Here is a 14,044-nt window from a genome sequence, read left to right on the forward strand (position 1 = left end):
CAGCTGGAACGGACCAGTCGGGTCCCCTGGCTGGGAGCTAGTCGGGGAGGAGAGGGCTTTCAGATCTTTGCTGGCACTCAGTCGGGGAGGACACGTGAGCTCAGAAATTCCGTGCTGGGAAAAGCAGATCCTCTCAATGAGAAACAGAGACCCTGAAGGCAAGGGGAAGGGGAAGGAAAGGGAGAGAGGCCGAGAGGCGGCCGCCTGGCCTCTTAGAAGGCCTTCCAGGCAGTTTCTGGTTCCTGGCCCTCGTGAGGCCCAGCTGCGTCCCTGCTCATGGACTCCGGGAGATACCTCGTGTCCTTATGTAACCAGCTTATTAAAGGAGCTGGACTCAATCAGGTGTAAGAAGAAACCGACTTTATTTTTCCCCAGTGTCCTTTCCAGCCTGCTCTGTGGATTAGCTCTTTTACCAGTCAACCCAGGGAACGCAGCAGGCCCCGAAGTCCCTCTGCTGTTAACAGTCACGTCCCTGCAGACCGTCCAGGGTAGGGCTCAGAAGCCTGGGCTCCCACAGCCTGGCCAGGCAGGAGGCCTGGGGTGGGGAGGCACACGCTCAGTCCACCAGAGCCCGCCTCCCCCAGGGCCACTGAGTTTTGTGGCCCTCGGGGTGGGAACAGACGTGACAGACGAGGGGGAGGCAAGGGCCCATCTGATGTGGCCCCTGAGGTTGGAACCAGAGCTGGTGCCCTGTGCGCGTGCCCATCGCCAGCACGCACACTCTGTCTTTTCTTCGCTTTGCTCTCCTTTCTCCCTCTTTGCTGCTGCTTCTTCAGAATTTCCATCCTGGGCACCTCTGACTCAGCTCCCTTTGTGGGAGCAGTGCCCTTCCTTGGCCCCTGGACCTCCAGCACTGCCCCCTCCCCTCCATGCAGGCAGCCCCCTGGTTCCTAGGACCCATGTCCGGGCCTCCCTACCCCCCACTGTGGTCCTGCCCTTGGCTCGCAGTGCAGTACCGCTTCTCACTGCTTCCCGCCCCGGCCTGCAGACTTGAGACATGAGTCAGATGGTAGTGCTGACGCTCACCCACGCCAGGCTCCTGGAATGGTCCCTGGAAGCTCCTCTCACTAGACTTGAGTAGGGTGGGTGGGGAGCACCCACCCTCCCTGTGGTGGTGGGGAGCATAGCATGGGGACAACTCATCCTCTCCCCCCCGCCCACCCCAACTCCTTGGGATGCACTTTCTGAGCCTCCTACATAGCCCACAGATGGGCAGTCAGCTGATGCTGCAGAACCAATGTGGAGCCACCCCCTCACAGGGATGGTCCTGCACCTTGCTCCAGAATGTGGGAATCTTTGGCAGCTATTATTTTGTCCTTAGCCTTTCGAGCCTCAGGTAAAACTGAGGCAGAAAAAGTGGCTGTTTAACATTTTGTTGCACTTAAAAAATGTTCCCTTTTCTGTTTAATCCAGCTCTCTAGCTTTCCCTTACTGCAACTGAGAGTCTTTCCCAGACCATATACAACGGATGAGGTGCTCCTGGGAGATCAGGGGACCCTTGAGTTCCCACACAGCACCTGTGGATTATGAGCGTCGTGGACTCCTGCCCCATGTTTGCAGTAGTTCAAAGGTTTCTGTTTTCAGTCTTGGCTCAGATCCGCTTGGTTCAGGGGAGGGGTGCCATTCAGCGTCACTCTCTGTCTTCCCGCCATGTTCCCCGCAGGAGTCCAGGAGGCGGGTGCCCTCCATCCACCAGTGTTTCACTGACTTCCTCTTGGGTCTGTCTGTGGATCTGCTCACCATGGAGTCCTTAGTAGTAGGAGGAGCCCTGTGACTGTCCCCTTAGAAGTCCCTGGGCGGGCTGAGGGAGGAAGAGGGGTGTGGATGTGGGTTTGGTTGGGCCGAGTGCTGATGGGCTGCAAGTTGGCCGGGGAGTGACTCCTGGGGCACCAGAAGCTGTGCTCTGAGCACCGCCCTTTCCTCTCGCTGTTCTCTTCTTTGATGCTGTTGGTTTGGCAAACTGCTCACCTTCCACCATTTTACCCCAGGGAGAGTGGATTTTCTAGTCTGTAGTGCGCTTATTCCTTCCTCTCCTTCCATGTAGCTGGGATATGATTTAACCAAGACTCAGTTTTAGGTATCAGGGTGGGTGGGGCTTGGTGAGATGGTCGGATGGCATCACTGATTCAACGGACAGGAACTTGGGTGAACTCTGAGAGATGGTGAGGGTCAGGGAGGCCTGGCGTGCTGCAGTCCATGGGGTTGCAGAGAGTGGGACATGACTTAGCGACTGAATGACAACAACAACAGCTTTGGGTATTGGGGTGAGTGGGGCTTGGAGAACGGTGGTGTCATGCCCTGCTTTCGTTTGATTCCCAGCCAGTTGAGAAAAAAAGTTGCTACCCCTCATCCCCCTTTCCCGAGCTCGCAGCTCCGGGGTTTGTACAGACAACCAATGACAGGTTAGGTTAGGCTCTGTCTTCCTCTATCTTCTATCCTTGCGTGCCACACACTCCACTCCAGGTATCCAAGGGTGGGGTGGGCATGGTCTGGGCCAAAGTTGAGGAGCCTTGGTAGTGTCCAGATTCCACTGTGACCCCCGCCACTGACTGGGGGTTTGGGAGAAGGGAGTTGAGAACTCTTTCCTTAGAGCCTGACACCCAGAACCTTCTGGAATAATCCTGCAGGTGCATTTTTACCAGCACTTTGGCTGCAAGCCCCACTTGCTCCCCTACTGTGGAGTGAGAACAATAGTCCCTCCTTCACAGGCTGCTGTGAGGTCGCATACGTGGACACAAGTCCAGTTCCCAGCACTCAGTAAGCTTCAGTAAGCATCAGTCTCTCCACACGACCGCTCTGCCAGAAAAGGCTCTCGTGTGGCACCATTGCTTGGTTATCACGAAGAGAGATTGGTGAGTCCAAAGGTTTAAGTGCCTTTCAAATGTTGATATATACATTGCCAGACTGCTCTTCAGAAGTATTGAATCAGTTTATGCTTCCATCCAGAGTACACGGAGTACGTGTTTCCTCTCTATTCCCTTGTCAACGTGGAGACTGGCCTTTTGTCATCTTTGCCAGTCCGCCAGGCGCCATGTGATGGTCTCTGCTTGATTTAATGTAGCTCTCTGGTGATTACTGAGGTTGGCCTCTTTTCTTGTCTACTGGCCACTTGTGAGTCTTTCACTGCGTTTGTGTGCTTCACCAAGTTTTCTGTAACAGTGTTTATATCTTTCTTCATAATTTGAAAGAGTTCTTGGCACAGCATGAATGTCAATCCTAAATTTTTCTCTCATTTAGTATTTGCTTTTCAATCTTGGTCATGTTTTATTTTGCTTTGTTTGTCAGGGGGCAAAAAAATATGGTATTTTCTTTAGTCCTATCCCTTGTCTTTTCCTTTATGGTTTTGGGGTTTCCTGTCGTGCCCAGAAACGCCTTCCCTGTCCACCAAAGGTGGTTCTGGCAGCTTGTGTGGAAGTCATATTGGAACGAGGAAGGCGAAGGCACAGGGCTCCTGGTCTGGTGGGGAGCCTCAGTCAAGGGGAGAGGGGAGGAAGGCCTATACCAAGGCAGAGAAGAGGCCTTGCGCGGAGGGATGGTGGACCATGGCCAGGGAGAGGCAGGAGTCCTTGCTTCTGGCCCGAGCAGTTGAGTAGGTGTGCCTGCTCAGTTGTGTCTGACTCTTTGCAATCCCATGGACTGTAGCCTTCCAGGCTCCTCCATCCTGGGAATTCTCCAGACAAGAATACTGGAGTGGGTAGCCATTCCCTTCTCCAGGGGATCTTCCCAACCCAGGGATCGAACCCAGGTCTCCCACCTTGCAGGCACATTCTTTACCATCTGAGCCACTAGAGAAGCCCAGAGCACTTAAGTAGATGGTGCCATTTGATGAAATGGGACCAGATCTGGGGAAGGGTGTTTTAGGGGTTGACTGCACTGCCTGTATCCATCAGAGACATCCAGAATACAACTGGACTTAAGGAGGCGGGACTCCAGAGAGCCTTCGTGGCCTGAGGTTCTGTCATGGGACTCCTGAGGGCGTGGGTGGCAACCAGGGATAGGGAGAGTGGAGTGTCATTTAATAGATTTCAGTGGATGAATCTCTTCCTGGTGTTACTCAAAGAGGCTGTGGTGTCGGAGGCCCCAGGAAGGCTTTCTAAAACAATAACGCACAATATAGATACATCCAAATAGCACAGATGGCTTTTATTGCAGATGTGTTATTACAAGGATAATCTGAGAATATATTAAAAAAAAAAAAACCCTCCCTTTTATATACACAAAACGTGCTACATGGTACACTTGTGAGACTGCTGAGGTAATAGGCACACAGCCGGACGCAAACAGTACCAAACGTTCCACCGTCTCACCCGCCCGCCCTGACCCATGCACCCTCCAGGAGGGTCTCACCTTCTTGTTCATCCCTCACTCCCTGCTTGGCAAGAGTCCCAGCAGTACCGAGCCTGATGCTTCAGGGCCAGCAACGTGCTGACCGAAGGCTCCGTGGCCCCTGGTTATTCAGTAACTCACGGCAAGTGGCCAGTTCTCGTTTTTGAGGCGCCTGGTCTCTGGGGAAGTGTAGTCTGGAGACAAGATGTGGACGCCAGTTGGCCTGAGACCATGGCACCTTTGGTCTGTAGCTGTTTGGGGCCCCCAGCAATTGGATGATGCTTTCTCTTCAGTTGAGCATCTTCTGGCAAGGTAGGCTGTTACTTCTGCGGAGGTTAAAATGACAGGTAGGCTAATTGTGACTGGAAGGTACGAGACTGAAATTAACCATTGTCCGTGTGGTCGAGAGCAAGCTTTGGGGCCTGACTTTCCCTTTCCTGACCACGTGGAGTCCAGACTGTTTCCTACTGAGAAGCTAGGGAATCTTGCCTGGGAAGAAAGAACAGGGGGACAGAAAAGGTGAGGAGTAAGTCGGCGAGGAGAGGAGAACAGGAAAGGTGCCTGGAACTCGAGCGGCTGGGACTGGAGTGCAAAAGGCACTTAGTGAACGGGGCGAGTGAATGCACGGGCGGGTGGGCGGCTGGCTGGCTGGGGAGGTGGCGAACTGTCCTGAGAACGAGGAGAAGGCTAGAAATAGAGAGGGGAGGGTATTCTGAAACTGGGTTAGGTGCCAAAGAGGATCTTAAGCAAGCAGGTTGGGAAGCCCGGTGTGAGAGGGTAGCACTGTGGCCGGCCCTCGGAGCGGCCAGGCACGGGCACACCAAGCCCTGCTGTTGGAACTGGAGCGAAATGGTCCGCGATGCGCCCTCAGACTCAAGAAACACAACACGAACGAAGTGCTCTTCTCCTAAGAACAGAGCTGTCGTGAGCAGCCCTCAGCATCTGAGAGTTGAACACACACGTGTTTCAGTATATACGGCAAACCTATATATATGTATCTAGATATATGGCATGGCTATATATCTAAACGCATATATACGCGGCATACACACAGGTGCACGAGGTCGGCTCACACACGTGTATATTACGAAGGTACTTTGCAGGTGTGTTTTTATTGTAGGGACTTAATTTACTTAAGGAAAGACTTGTGTGCAGTCCTGTCCTGTCTGGAAACACGAAGGGCTGTCCGAGGTGGAGAGGAGTAGTAGGGACAGAAATCGGTCACATTTATCTGCTGCGGTGACTCGGGGAATCAGAGTCCAGCGTCCTGGTCCTCACGGTCTTGAGGGGGGCCAGCCTAGTGGAAGGTGTTGGGGTTGGGCCGGATCATCATCACCACCTTCTTGAGCGAGTAGGAGCCTCCACGGAACTCAGCCCAGTAGACCCCGTCCTGGTAGCGGCTCCGGTAGTGGCCCCCGCGGTACCAGACCCCATTGAGGTTGGAGTGGGCACAGGCGTTATACCACCAGCCGCCCTTCTGGTAGTGGGCGCAGTTGCCTGCAGGAGAGAAAGAGCGAGAAGATCAGGGAGGAGGTTTGACCTGTGTCCGCTGTTTGCTCTTGGGGGGCTTCCGAGGGACCCCTGCCCACTGGGGGGCATTTGGAACAAGGATGCCAGAGAGGCCACGGGGCCTCAGACCTGCTCAGACCATCCCTCTGACTGGGGCTCTGTGATCTTGGGTGAGCAACCTAACCTTGGTGAGCCCTCGAACACTCCTTGTAAAAGAAGGATGAGGCGATGCCCCGCACAAGGTAGGTAGGACCCACCTGGGAGCTGAAGGAGGCCGAGTACTAGCCCAGGGCTAGCTGTGGAGCAAGCACCGGGGAGGGCTCCACACCCCGGGTTTGTGCAGGAAACGGAAATCACCCAAAGTGGGCCGGTGGAGAGCCAAAGATTTTTTCTTAGGAATTCCTTTTTCATTGAAACTATTAGATCAAGAGTCTTTCAAGAGTGACAAAGGAAGTGTTTAAGATGAAATGTTCCATTATTCCTCCCTAGCCTGTCATCCAGCCAAATTTTTTTTTTTTTCCACAAAAGCAAGATAATTTCATAAAGTTTCTGGCACCCTCATATCATGCTGGATTGTGCTGCCAAGGACAAGCAGTTCAGAACACCAGTAAAAGTGAGGGCAGGGCACAAGTGGGCACGCAGGGGCATCGCCCTTCCCAGGAGTGGGGACTGCACTGTCAGGCCCGGGGGGCACCCCACTCAGGGGACTGGCTGCCTTACCAGGTTTGTGGGTTTTGTGACCCAGCGGGGCTGGCGGCTCCGCTCCAGAAGCCGCCGTGGGGTGAGGTGAGGAGGGAGCAGGCTGGCTGAGGCAGAACGCGGAGAGGAGTCCCAGCGCCAGGCGCCCAGAGCCCCGGCAGCCCAGGTCTTCCCAGAGTTCTCCCCGGCTCCTTTGGGCTACGACTCCAGGTCACAGACTCCGAGTGGTTGTGTCGGATTCAGAGGGCAGGGCCCTGGGCATGCCACAGCCAAGCCTTCCCTCAGCCAGCGGACGCCCCTCCTAAGCTTGCCCCACACGCCTCCAGGGACGGGGAACTCACTGCCTCGCGTCCAGTGACGCTGCTGCCGGATGGGCCTGACGGTTGGGGTCGCAGAGCAGCCTTCTGCTACTCCCCATAATGGCTGTAAGCCAGCCTTCTGTCCCCGGTGTCCGACCAGCTCAGAGGGTTATATCTTCCTGAAGCCTGGGCAACCCCGGTCTCAGCAGACACGCCGCCTCCTGGGGGCCCCTGTGGCAGGGTCAGCTCGGCTCCAGGGAGTAGGTGGAGGTGTGGGCATGTTCCAGTCTGCCGCCTGGGGACCTGGGGTGGGGACCCTCCTGGGGTGGGGGAGGCAGCCGGGCTTTTCTGAAGAGCAGGGAGTTCCTGGGGCTCAGTCACTCAGTCGTGAACAACTCTTTGCGACCCCCTGGATTGTAGCCCGCCAGGATCCTCTGTCCGTGGGATTTTCCCAGGCAAGAATACTGGAGTGGGTTGCCATTTCCTCCTCCAGGGGATCTTCCCGACCCAGGGGTCGAACCCGCGTCTCTTGAGTCTCCTGCATTGGCAGGCAGATTCTTTACCACTAGTGTCCTCAAAGCGGGGAGTAGCCTGTAGCCTGGGACTAAGGGGCCAGGTTCGCCCACGAGAATAGATAGCCTCGGCCTGAAGGGGGGCTCAGCCCCTTGCAGAGGAGCCATGAATTCTGCCACCTGAAAAGGGCGCAGGGCCCCTCGTCCCCAGGAGCTGAGGTGGAGGCTTGAGATGCACACAGGGATTTGATGTCTAGCCCCGGGGCCGGGCTGTGTGTGCTTCTCACAGTTTTTTGTTTTCTCTCTTGCTTTTTATTTACTAAAGATCTGGCCCTGAGGTCTGCACTCTTGGGCAGGTGGATTCGTCCCTCCTGCCCCGTTTCCTCTCAGTAGCTCCCCACAGTGCTGCACTAACAGAGTGCCTGAGAGACTGTCCCCGCTCAGAGCCCAAGTCTCCCAAATCCCAGGCAGAGCACTGAAGGCACATTCTCACCTTCTCACCCCTTTCTCATCCCCTGCCTGGTAGGTATGTCCTCATTTCCAGATGTGGAAACAGGCCCAGAGGAATGGGGAGGCATGCCCGTAGGAGGTGGGGCAGCCCTGTCCACAGGCTGTGTGGCCCCGACTCCGGTGCTCAGGCAGGGAGTGACGCGGTGCACAGCCCAGCGCAATGTCCAGCTTGGCCCAGAGTGGCCCTCCAGTGTGTCATTCGGGGACCTCTGGACCTTCCCCTTTCCGTAAAGGCCACGCTGACCCAGCATTGCGAAGGGGATCTGTGGGCAGAGGGCAGAGGAGTAGACCTTCAGGGGATGGGAACAGAGTTGGGCAGCTGGGCCCTGGGGTGGTCCTGTTCTCAGGCCCGGGAGTCAGAGGCTGTGCTTTGATTGATCCCTTTCCCCGGCCCTTCACCTGCCAGTGACCCCACTGCTCCTACCTGTGTAGACATCGTGGTCTCTGTCCAGGGTGGTGAACTGCTTGCCGTTGTGCCAGGTGAAGGAGTCGCCAGCGTTACCATGGTAGCGCCCCAGCCGCAGCTTGTAATACTCGCTCTCAGGCTCCAGGCGGAAGCTGGCATACTCTGCAAAGACCTTGCGGCCAGACCAGTCCTCCATGGTCACCAGCAGCTTGTAGTTGCCTTGGTTCGTCAGCCAGTAAATGTTCTCCAGGCCCAGCCAGTACTCGCCGTCAATGTTCCCAAACCCTTGCTGGGGTAAATGCGGGAAAGCATTAGTGAGGAACACGCAGTGTGCTCAGCCAGCTGGGCCCAGCTGTCGGCTGCTCAGTGCCGGATGCAGGGTCTTGGAAGCAGGCAGAGCAGAAGGCAGGCCTGCGTATAATCCCTTGCTTTCCCCACCTGGCTGTCACTTGATGAGTCTGCATGTTCCCAGCCTCAGTCAGGCATCACTCAAGACCACTGACAGAGCGCCTGTCTCGTGCTAGGCAGCGTGTGAACACGGGTTCCTCTTCATTACCCATCCTGCAGGGTTGCTATAGGGACACACGTAACCTGGTAAATTGAGAGCCTAGCACACAGTAGGCTTGCAACAAGAGTTCCCTGGGCAATTCCCTTACTTTCTCTGAGTTTCTGATCCTTTCTCTGGGGAGGGGCTGTGTGTAAGGGTCTCTTGTAAACTAAGGCACAGGTGTGAGCTCTGACAAAGGCATGATCCCTCCTAGGTCTAGAATCCAGTGGATATATTACCGTTTTTCCATATAGTTTTGAGAGTCATCGGCCAAGTGGTGGCCACTTGAAGTCTTGGAAATAGCTGAATTTGTTAATGATAATAATAGCTAGTGTTCAGTGAGCACTTAATGATGTGCTGGCACTTTTCAGAACGTTTCATAGGTTATTTTCTTAATCCTCACGGCAGCTCTGTGAGCGGGGTACACTCAGTGTCCTCCCTAGAGTGGGTGGACTGAGGCCCAGAGAGGCCCAGAGTCACAGAGCACGTGAGCCGGGGCTTGAGCCAAGAGCCCAGATGTACCCCTGTGCCGACTGCTCCAAGGAAGGGAACGTGGAAAGGAGGTGGAAGGAGTTAGGGAAGTGAGTCTTCAAGAACCTCTCAGCTAGGAGGCAGTGGAGAAAGAGGAGGAAGCAAAGGGCACAGGCTAGTCAGGAGGCGGGTTGGAGGACAAGCAGGGCAGGAGTGGGGCCCGCGGAGCCTAGTGTGGGTGCCGTGGTCCTGGTGCTGGTCGGCGTGCGGGCATCGAGGCTGTACCTCGCTGTGTTTCACTGCTCTGCCTGCTCCTGTCTGAGCAGACGTTTCATCCCTAAACTGGGTCCAGGCCAGCCTCTCCCCACTGGGGCTGACCTGAGAGTAAGGAGGTGATGAACAGAAGCACCTGTCTGCGGGGGTGTCCTCCATCGGCCTCTTTGTTCAGAGGAGGAAGCCAGGAGTGGGCGGAGCCCTCAGCCTCTCCTCCAGAAGGAGGAGCGCTCAGCTCCCTGGGAATTGGGAGCCCCGAGGCTGAACCCTGGGGTTACGACCCAGTATCTCTGCAGTTCCCTACAGCGGGCCATGTGGGAGATCCTCCCAGGGCCCTGGAGCCTCAGGCCCTGCCCTTTCTGGGCTTTGAGGGCAGGTCTTCCCCTGGGAGCCCTAGCCGGGACCACAGTGCTCCCCACATCAGGATTGGGTTCTAAGTTCCCACCCCATCCGTGGAGCTTTCGTGGTCTGGACCCCTCACTCTGTACCCCGCTGCTGTTGTTGGTGGGGCAGGGGAGGAGCAGCTGATCCTCCCCATCTGGTGGCTCTGTCAGGTTCCTCCTTCCTCGGGGCCACACAGGCCTCATGGGCAGCACCTGGCTCCCTCCAAGGGCCCTGGCGCTCTGTGTGTGTGTCGGGGGGGGGGATGTCCTCACCTTATATGTCTCCCAGTTCCGGAAGAAGTTGACCGAGCCGTCCAGGCGCCTCTGGATGACCGTCCAGCCCCCGGGATCATGTCTCTGGTCGCACCACACCTGCATGAGGCGGTTGGTGTTCTCTGGCTTCACCAGGTAGATGGAGCTGGTGTCGTGGCCATCTTCCAGGGCCTGCAGGCAGTCTCTCCATGGGCCTGGGGACACAGGTGTGCATGCGTCATGGACTGCCCTGTCACCTGGCCCCCGAGTCGCGTCCTCCCCTCCCCCCACCACTGCCGGCTGCACCCGGAGCAGCACAGCCTCGGGCCGGGCTCTGGCTGGAAGCCACAGGCCTGCAGAGCCTGCTTTGGGTTTGTGAGTTTGAGAAGTAATGTGATGTAAAGACAAGAACCCAGGACTTGGGGGTCCAGACACTTGGGTTCTGGGCACACTTTCACCCCTGACTCCCACACGGTGTGGTTGGCCGAGCTTCCTTACTTGCCAAGCCCTCTGTTTTGCCCTTCTGTAGAGGCAGCTTATGTTTACCTCATGGAACTGTATGGATGGCTGGGATATTTGTGTGCAATTCCGGGAGTGATTTTTCTAAGTTGTTTTATTGGCAAAAGGATATGTGAGCCTGCTGAGGGGCAGCAGCGTCTGTCAGCACCTTGTGGGGCTCCGCCTGGCCAGGGAGCCTGGCTTGCTGCCCTTCCTGGCCTGGCTGACTCCACACCAGCCTTCCCAGGGACGGTGCTTGGGGACAGTTGCTGCAGTTTTTAGTAAGTGAGCTTCTGTTGGGTCACAGGGGCCCCAGTGGTGCCCAGAACCTGTAGCCAGAAATTTTGGGACATTTGTGGGATTCAGACAGTGGCCTCCAGATATTTTGAGGGGACTTAAGTTTTTGTTCATTGCTCAGTTGTGTCTGACTCTTTGCGACCCCATGGACTGTAGCCCCTCAGGCTCCTCTCTCCATAGAATTTCCCAGGCATGAATACTGGGGTGGGTTATCGTTCTTTCTCCAGGAGATCTTCCCAACCCAGGGATTGAACCCAGGTCTCCTGCATTGAAGGCAGATTCTTTTACCATCTGAGCCACCAGGGAAACATTGGAAGGACTGATGCTGAAGCTCCAATACTTTGGCTACCTGATGAGAAGAGCCAACTCTTTGAAAAAGACCCTGATTCTGAGAAAGATTGGGCTTCCCTGATAGCGCAGTTGGTAAAGAATCTGCCTGCAATGTAGGAGACCCCAGTTCGATTCCTGGGTCGGGAAGATCCCCTGGAAAAGGGATAGGCTACCCACTCCAGTATTCTTGGGCTTCCCTGTGGCTCAGCTGGTAAAGAATCCACCTGCAATGCGGGAGACCTGGGTTCGACCCCTGGGTTGGGAAGATCTCCTGGAGAAGGGAAGGGCTACCCACTCCAGTATTCTGGCTTAGAGAAGTCCAAGAACTGTATAGTCCATGGGGTTGCAAAGAGTCAGACACGACTGAGCGACTTTCACGTTCACATTCTTTCTGGGGAAGATTGAGGGCAGGAGGAAAAGGGGGTAGCAGAGGATGAAATGGTTGGATAGTATCACCAACTCAATGGACCAAACTCCGGGAGACTGTGAAGGACAGGGGAAGCCTACCGTGTTGCAGTCCATGGGGTCACAAAGAGTCCGACACGACTCAGCGACTGAGCAACAACAAAAACATTTCTGTTTAGCTCTGTCAGTATATTCTAGAGCAAGCTCACCAAGGACCAAAGTACTCAGAGCTCACATTTCAAGGTCCTTGAGCTTTAAGGATGGTGTCCAGCCCATCCCAATACATGGCTTTTCTGAAACTGAGACCAGAGGGGTTCTGTGACCTGTGACTTCCCTGAGCTTGGGCAGCTGGGTCAGAGTAGGCGGGGTCACTGTGCGAGGTCTTTCACCCCTCCCCCACCCCTTGCCGTGGTTTCCCATGCTTGAACGTTAGTCCTGTCCGCAAGAGGGCACGAACCCAAGTCACTAGGAGCCAAGTAAACTGGATGCATCCTAACTGATCTGAGGAAACTTCAGATAGTTTTCAGGACCTAGCCACTGAGCTGTGTATTTTTAAATAATATCACCACACACAGCTTCAACTTGTCTTCAAAGCAGTCCTAAACTGAGAGTGGTCCAGACCAAAAGTCCTAAGGAAACTCCGTCTCGTTGCATTTGTGCGTTTGTTTGTTCAGCAACTGTTAATGTTGAGTCCTGGGCCCGGCAGGTCCTGTGCTGGGTGGTGGAAGCCTTCTCTCGACCTGCGTTCCCGTGGATCCAGTCCTTTCTGCGCATGGGGAGGAGGGTGGACAGGCACAGGCAGCAGGTGTAAGTAGCTTTTCCTCCTGGCAGTGATGGGGCTGGATTAGTCCTCTGTGATGGTTAAGCAGGATGAGGTTGGGTGTGGTCTCTGACCCCTCAGGTGGGCCTTTCCTGCGTGAGCATCCCCACCTGGAACCTGATGGCAGGGCACGGGCTGCCTTTTTCACTCTGTGCTGAGAAGCAGCACCGAGAAGAAAGGTGGGCACTCACCACTGACTGCTGACCCCCTCCCTGCATCCTCCAGGGAGCGGCTGCTCACCCATTTACCCGCCGGCCAGCCCTCTTGGTTCCAAGCACCCGCCCTGTAGCAGATACAACACAAACAGCTACCTCCTTCTTTGCCTGTGCCTCTTCCATCCCGAGAAGGGGAGCCCACACCTCCAGAAAGAACATTCATGACGGAGAAAAAGAAAAAATGGGTTGTGTTCAGCCCCCAGCCCCGGGGACCCAGGCAGAGAATGGGAGTCTGTCCCCGGCAGCTGGAGCGGAGAGCGGAGCTCGGAGCAGGGGTGGGAGGCCTCCCAGCTCAACACCGAGTCAGACGCGCAAGAGAGCCTGCTGGACGAGAAAGCAGGTGACAGAAGGTCCAGCAGCCTGCAGAACAGCACCCACGGAAGACGAGCAGCCGGGCCTCTTCCTCTCCCTGCAGAGCTGCAGCGGGTCCCATGGATCCTCAGGCTGAGAGGCCAGCTGGGAAGGCGGGGGTGCCACGCGGGGAGAGTCTTTGAGGCCCAGGGGGTGGGGGCAGTCAGCCTCGTGGCTCCCACCTGCGCTACCTATCTGGGTTCCAGGAGCGGTTCCAGCTTTGCCTTTGACATTTCTCCAAAAGGCCGTTTTTTTTTTTTAAGAGGCACATGTTTTTAAATGTTTTGGGGCCACCGGTCCTTTTAAACATTTGGAGGATTCTCCAGATCCTCTATCCAGAAAGACACACAATTCTGCTGATAATTAGAAGGTAAATGAACCTCCAAACCCCAGATTGTAAAACCTTGGAGCCAAGAGAGGCTTGACTGGAGTGAAAGTAATACTAAAATATTTCTACTAGCCACCACTGCTGGGTATTCACTACGTGCCCCATCCATGCATTCATACATGAGATCTTCCTGATACACCTGCCAGGTGGGCTCCCCCTTCCACAGATGAAGACACTAGAGCATGGGACCTTGGGTGACACTCCTGAGGTCACGTGGCCGGTAGGGGGAAGGTGCGGTACCTGCACTCGGGTGGTGTCCAGAGCCCACATCCTAAAGTCCTCTTCCTGCTCCTTGAGCAGATTGGACTGCAGGGCAGGGGCCTGGCTGAGTTCTCGCTGTGTTCCTGCTGCTGGTGCTAAGTCGCTTCAGTCGTGTCCTACACTTATCTTAATCGTTGCCCCGCAGCCAGGCTAAGAAAATAAGAACTTACAGTTCTTTGTCAAAGTGTTGTGCCTTTTAAAATCTTTCTTGATTTTTCTTCTGTGCTTACGTTTTGGTGTCCTTTGTCTGTTTTATTTTAACTGTTTCAGTGTTTCTTATGACATATCAGCC

General features: G+C 55.4%; 2 protein-coding genes across 4 annotated transcripts in view; one reads left to right on the forward strand and one right to left on the reverse strand.

Annotated features, from left to right (window-relative positions):
- RALGPS1 (Ral GEF with PH domain and SH3 binding motif 1) overlaps nucleotides 1-14,044 on the forward strand; it is a 295,892-nt gene that overhangs the window by 153,011 nt on the left and 128,837 nt on the right. The gene's annotated exons all lie outside the window — the stretch shown is intronic.
- ANGPTL2 (angiopoietin like 2) overlaps nucleotides 4,105-14,044 on the reverse strand; it is a 36,146-nt gene continuing 26,206 nt past the window's right edge. Inside the window, exons 3-5 of the mRNA XM_055541189.1 lie at nucleotides 10,209-10,402; nucleotides 8,280-8,550; nucleotides 4,105-5,823 (exon numbers count right to left, since the gene is read on the reverse strand). Of these exons, the coding sequence (XP_055397164.1) occupies nucleotides 5,624-5,823; nucleotides 8,280-8,550; nucleotides 10,209-10,402 (665 nt within the window). The 3' untranslated portion in view covers nucleotides 4,105-5,623. The remainder of the gene's footprint in view (nucleotides 5,824-8,279; nucleotides 8,551-10,208; nucleotides 10,403-14,044) is intronic.

The sequence above is a fragment of the Bubalus kerabau genome, chromosome 11, assembly GCF_029407905.1.
Source record: "Bubalus kerabau isolate K-KA32 ecotype Philippines breed swamp buffalo chromosome 11, PCC_UOA_SB_1v2, whole genome shotgun sequence".
NCBI classification, from domain to species: Eukaryota; Metazoa; Chordata; class Mammalia; order Artiodactyla; family Bovidae; genus Bubalus; species Bubalus kerabau.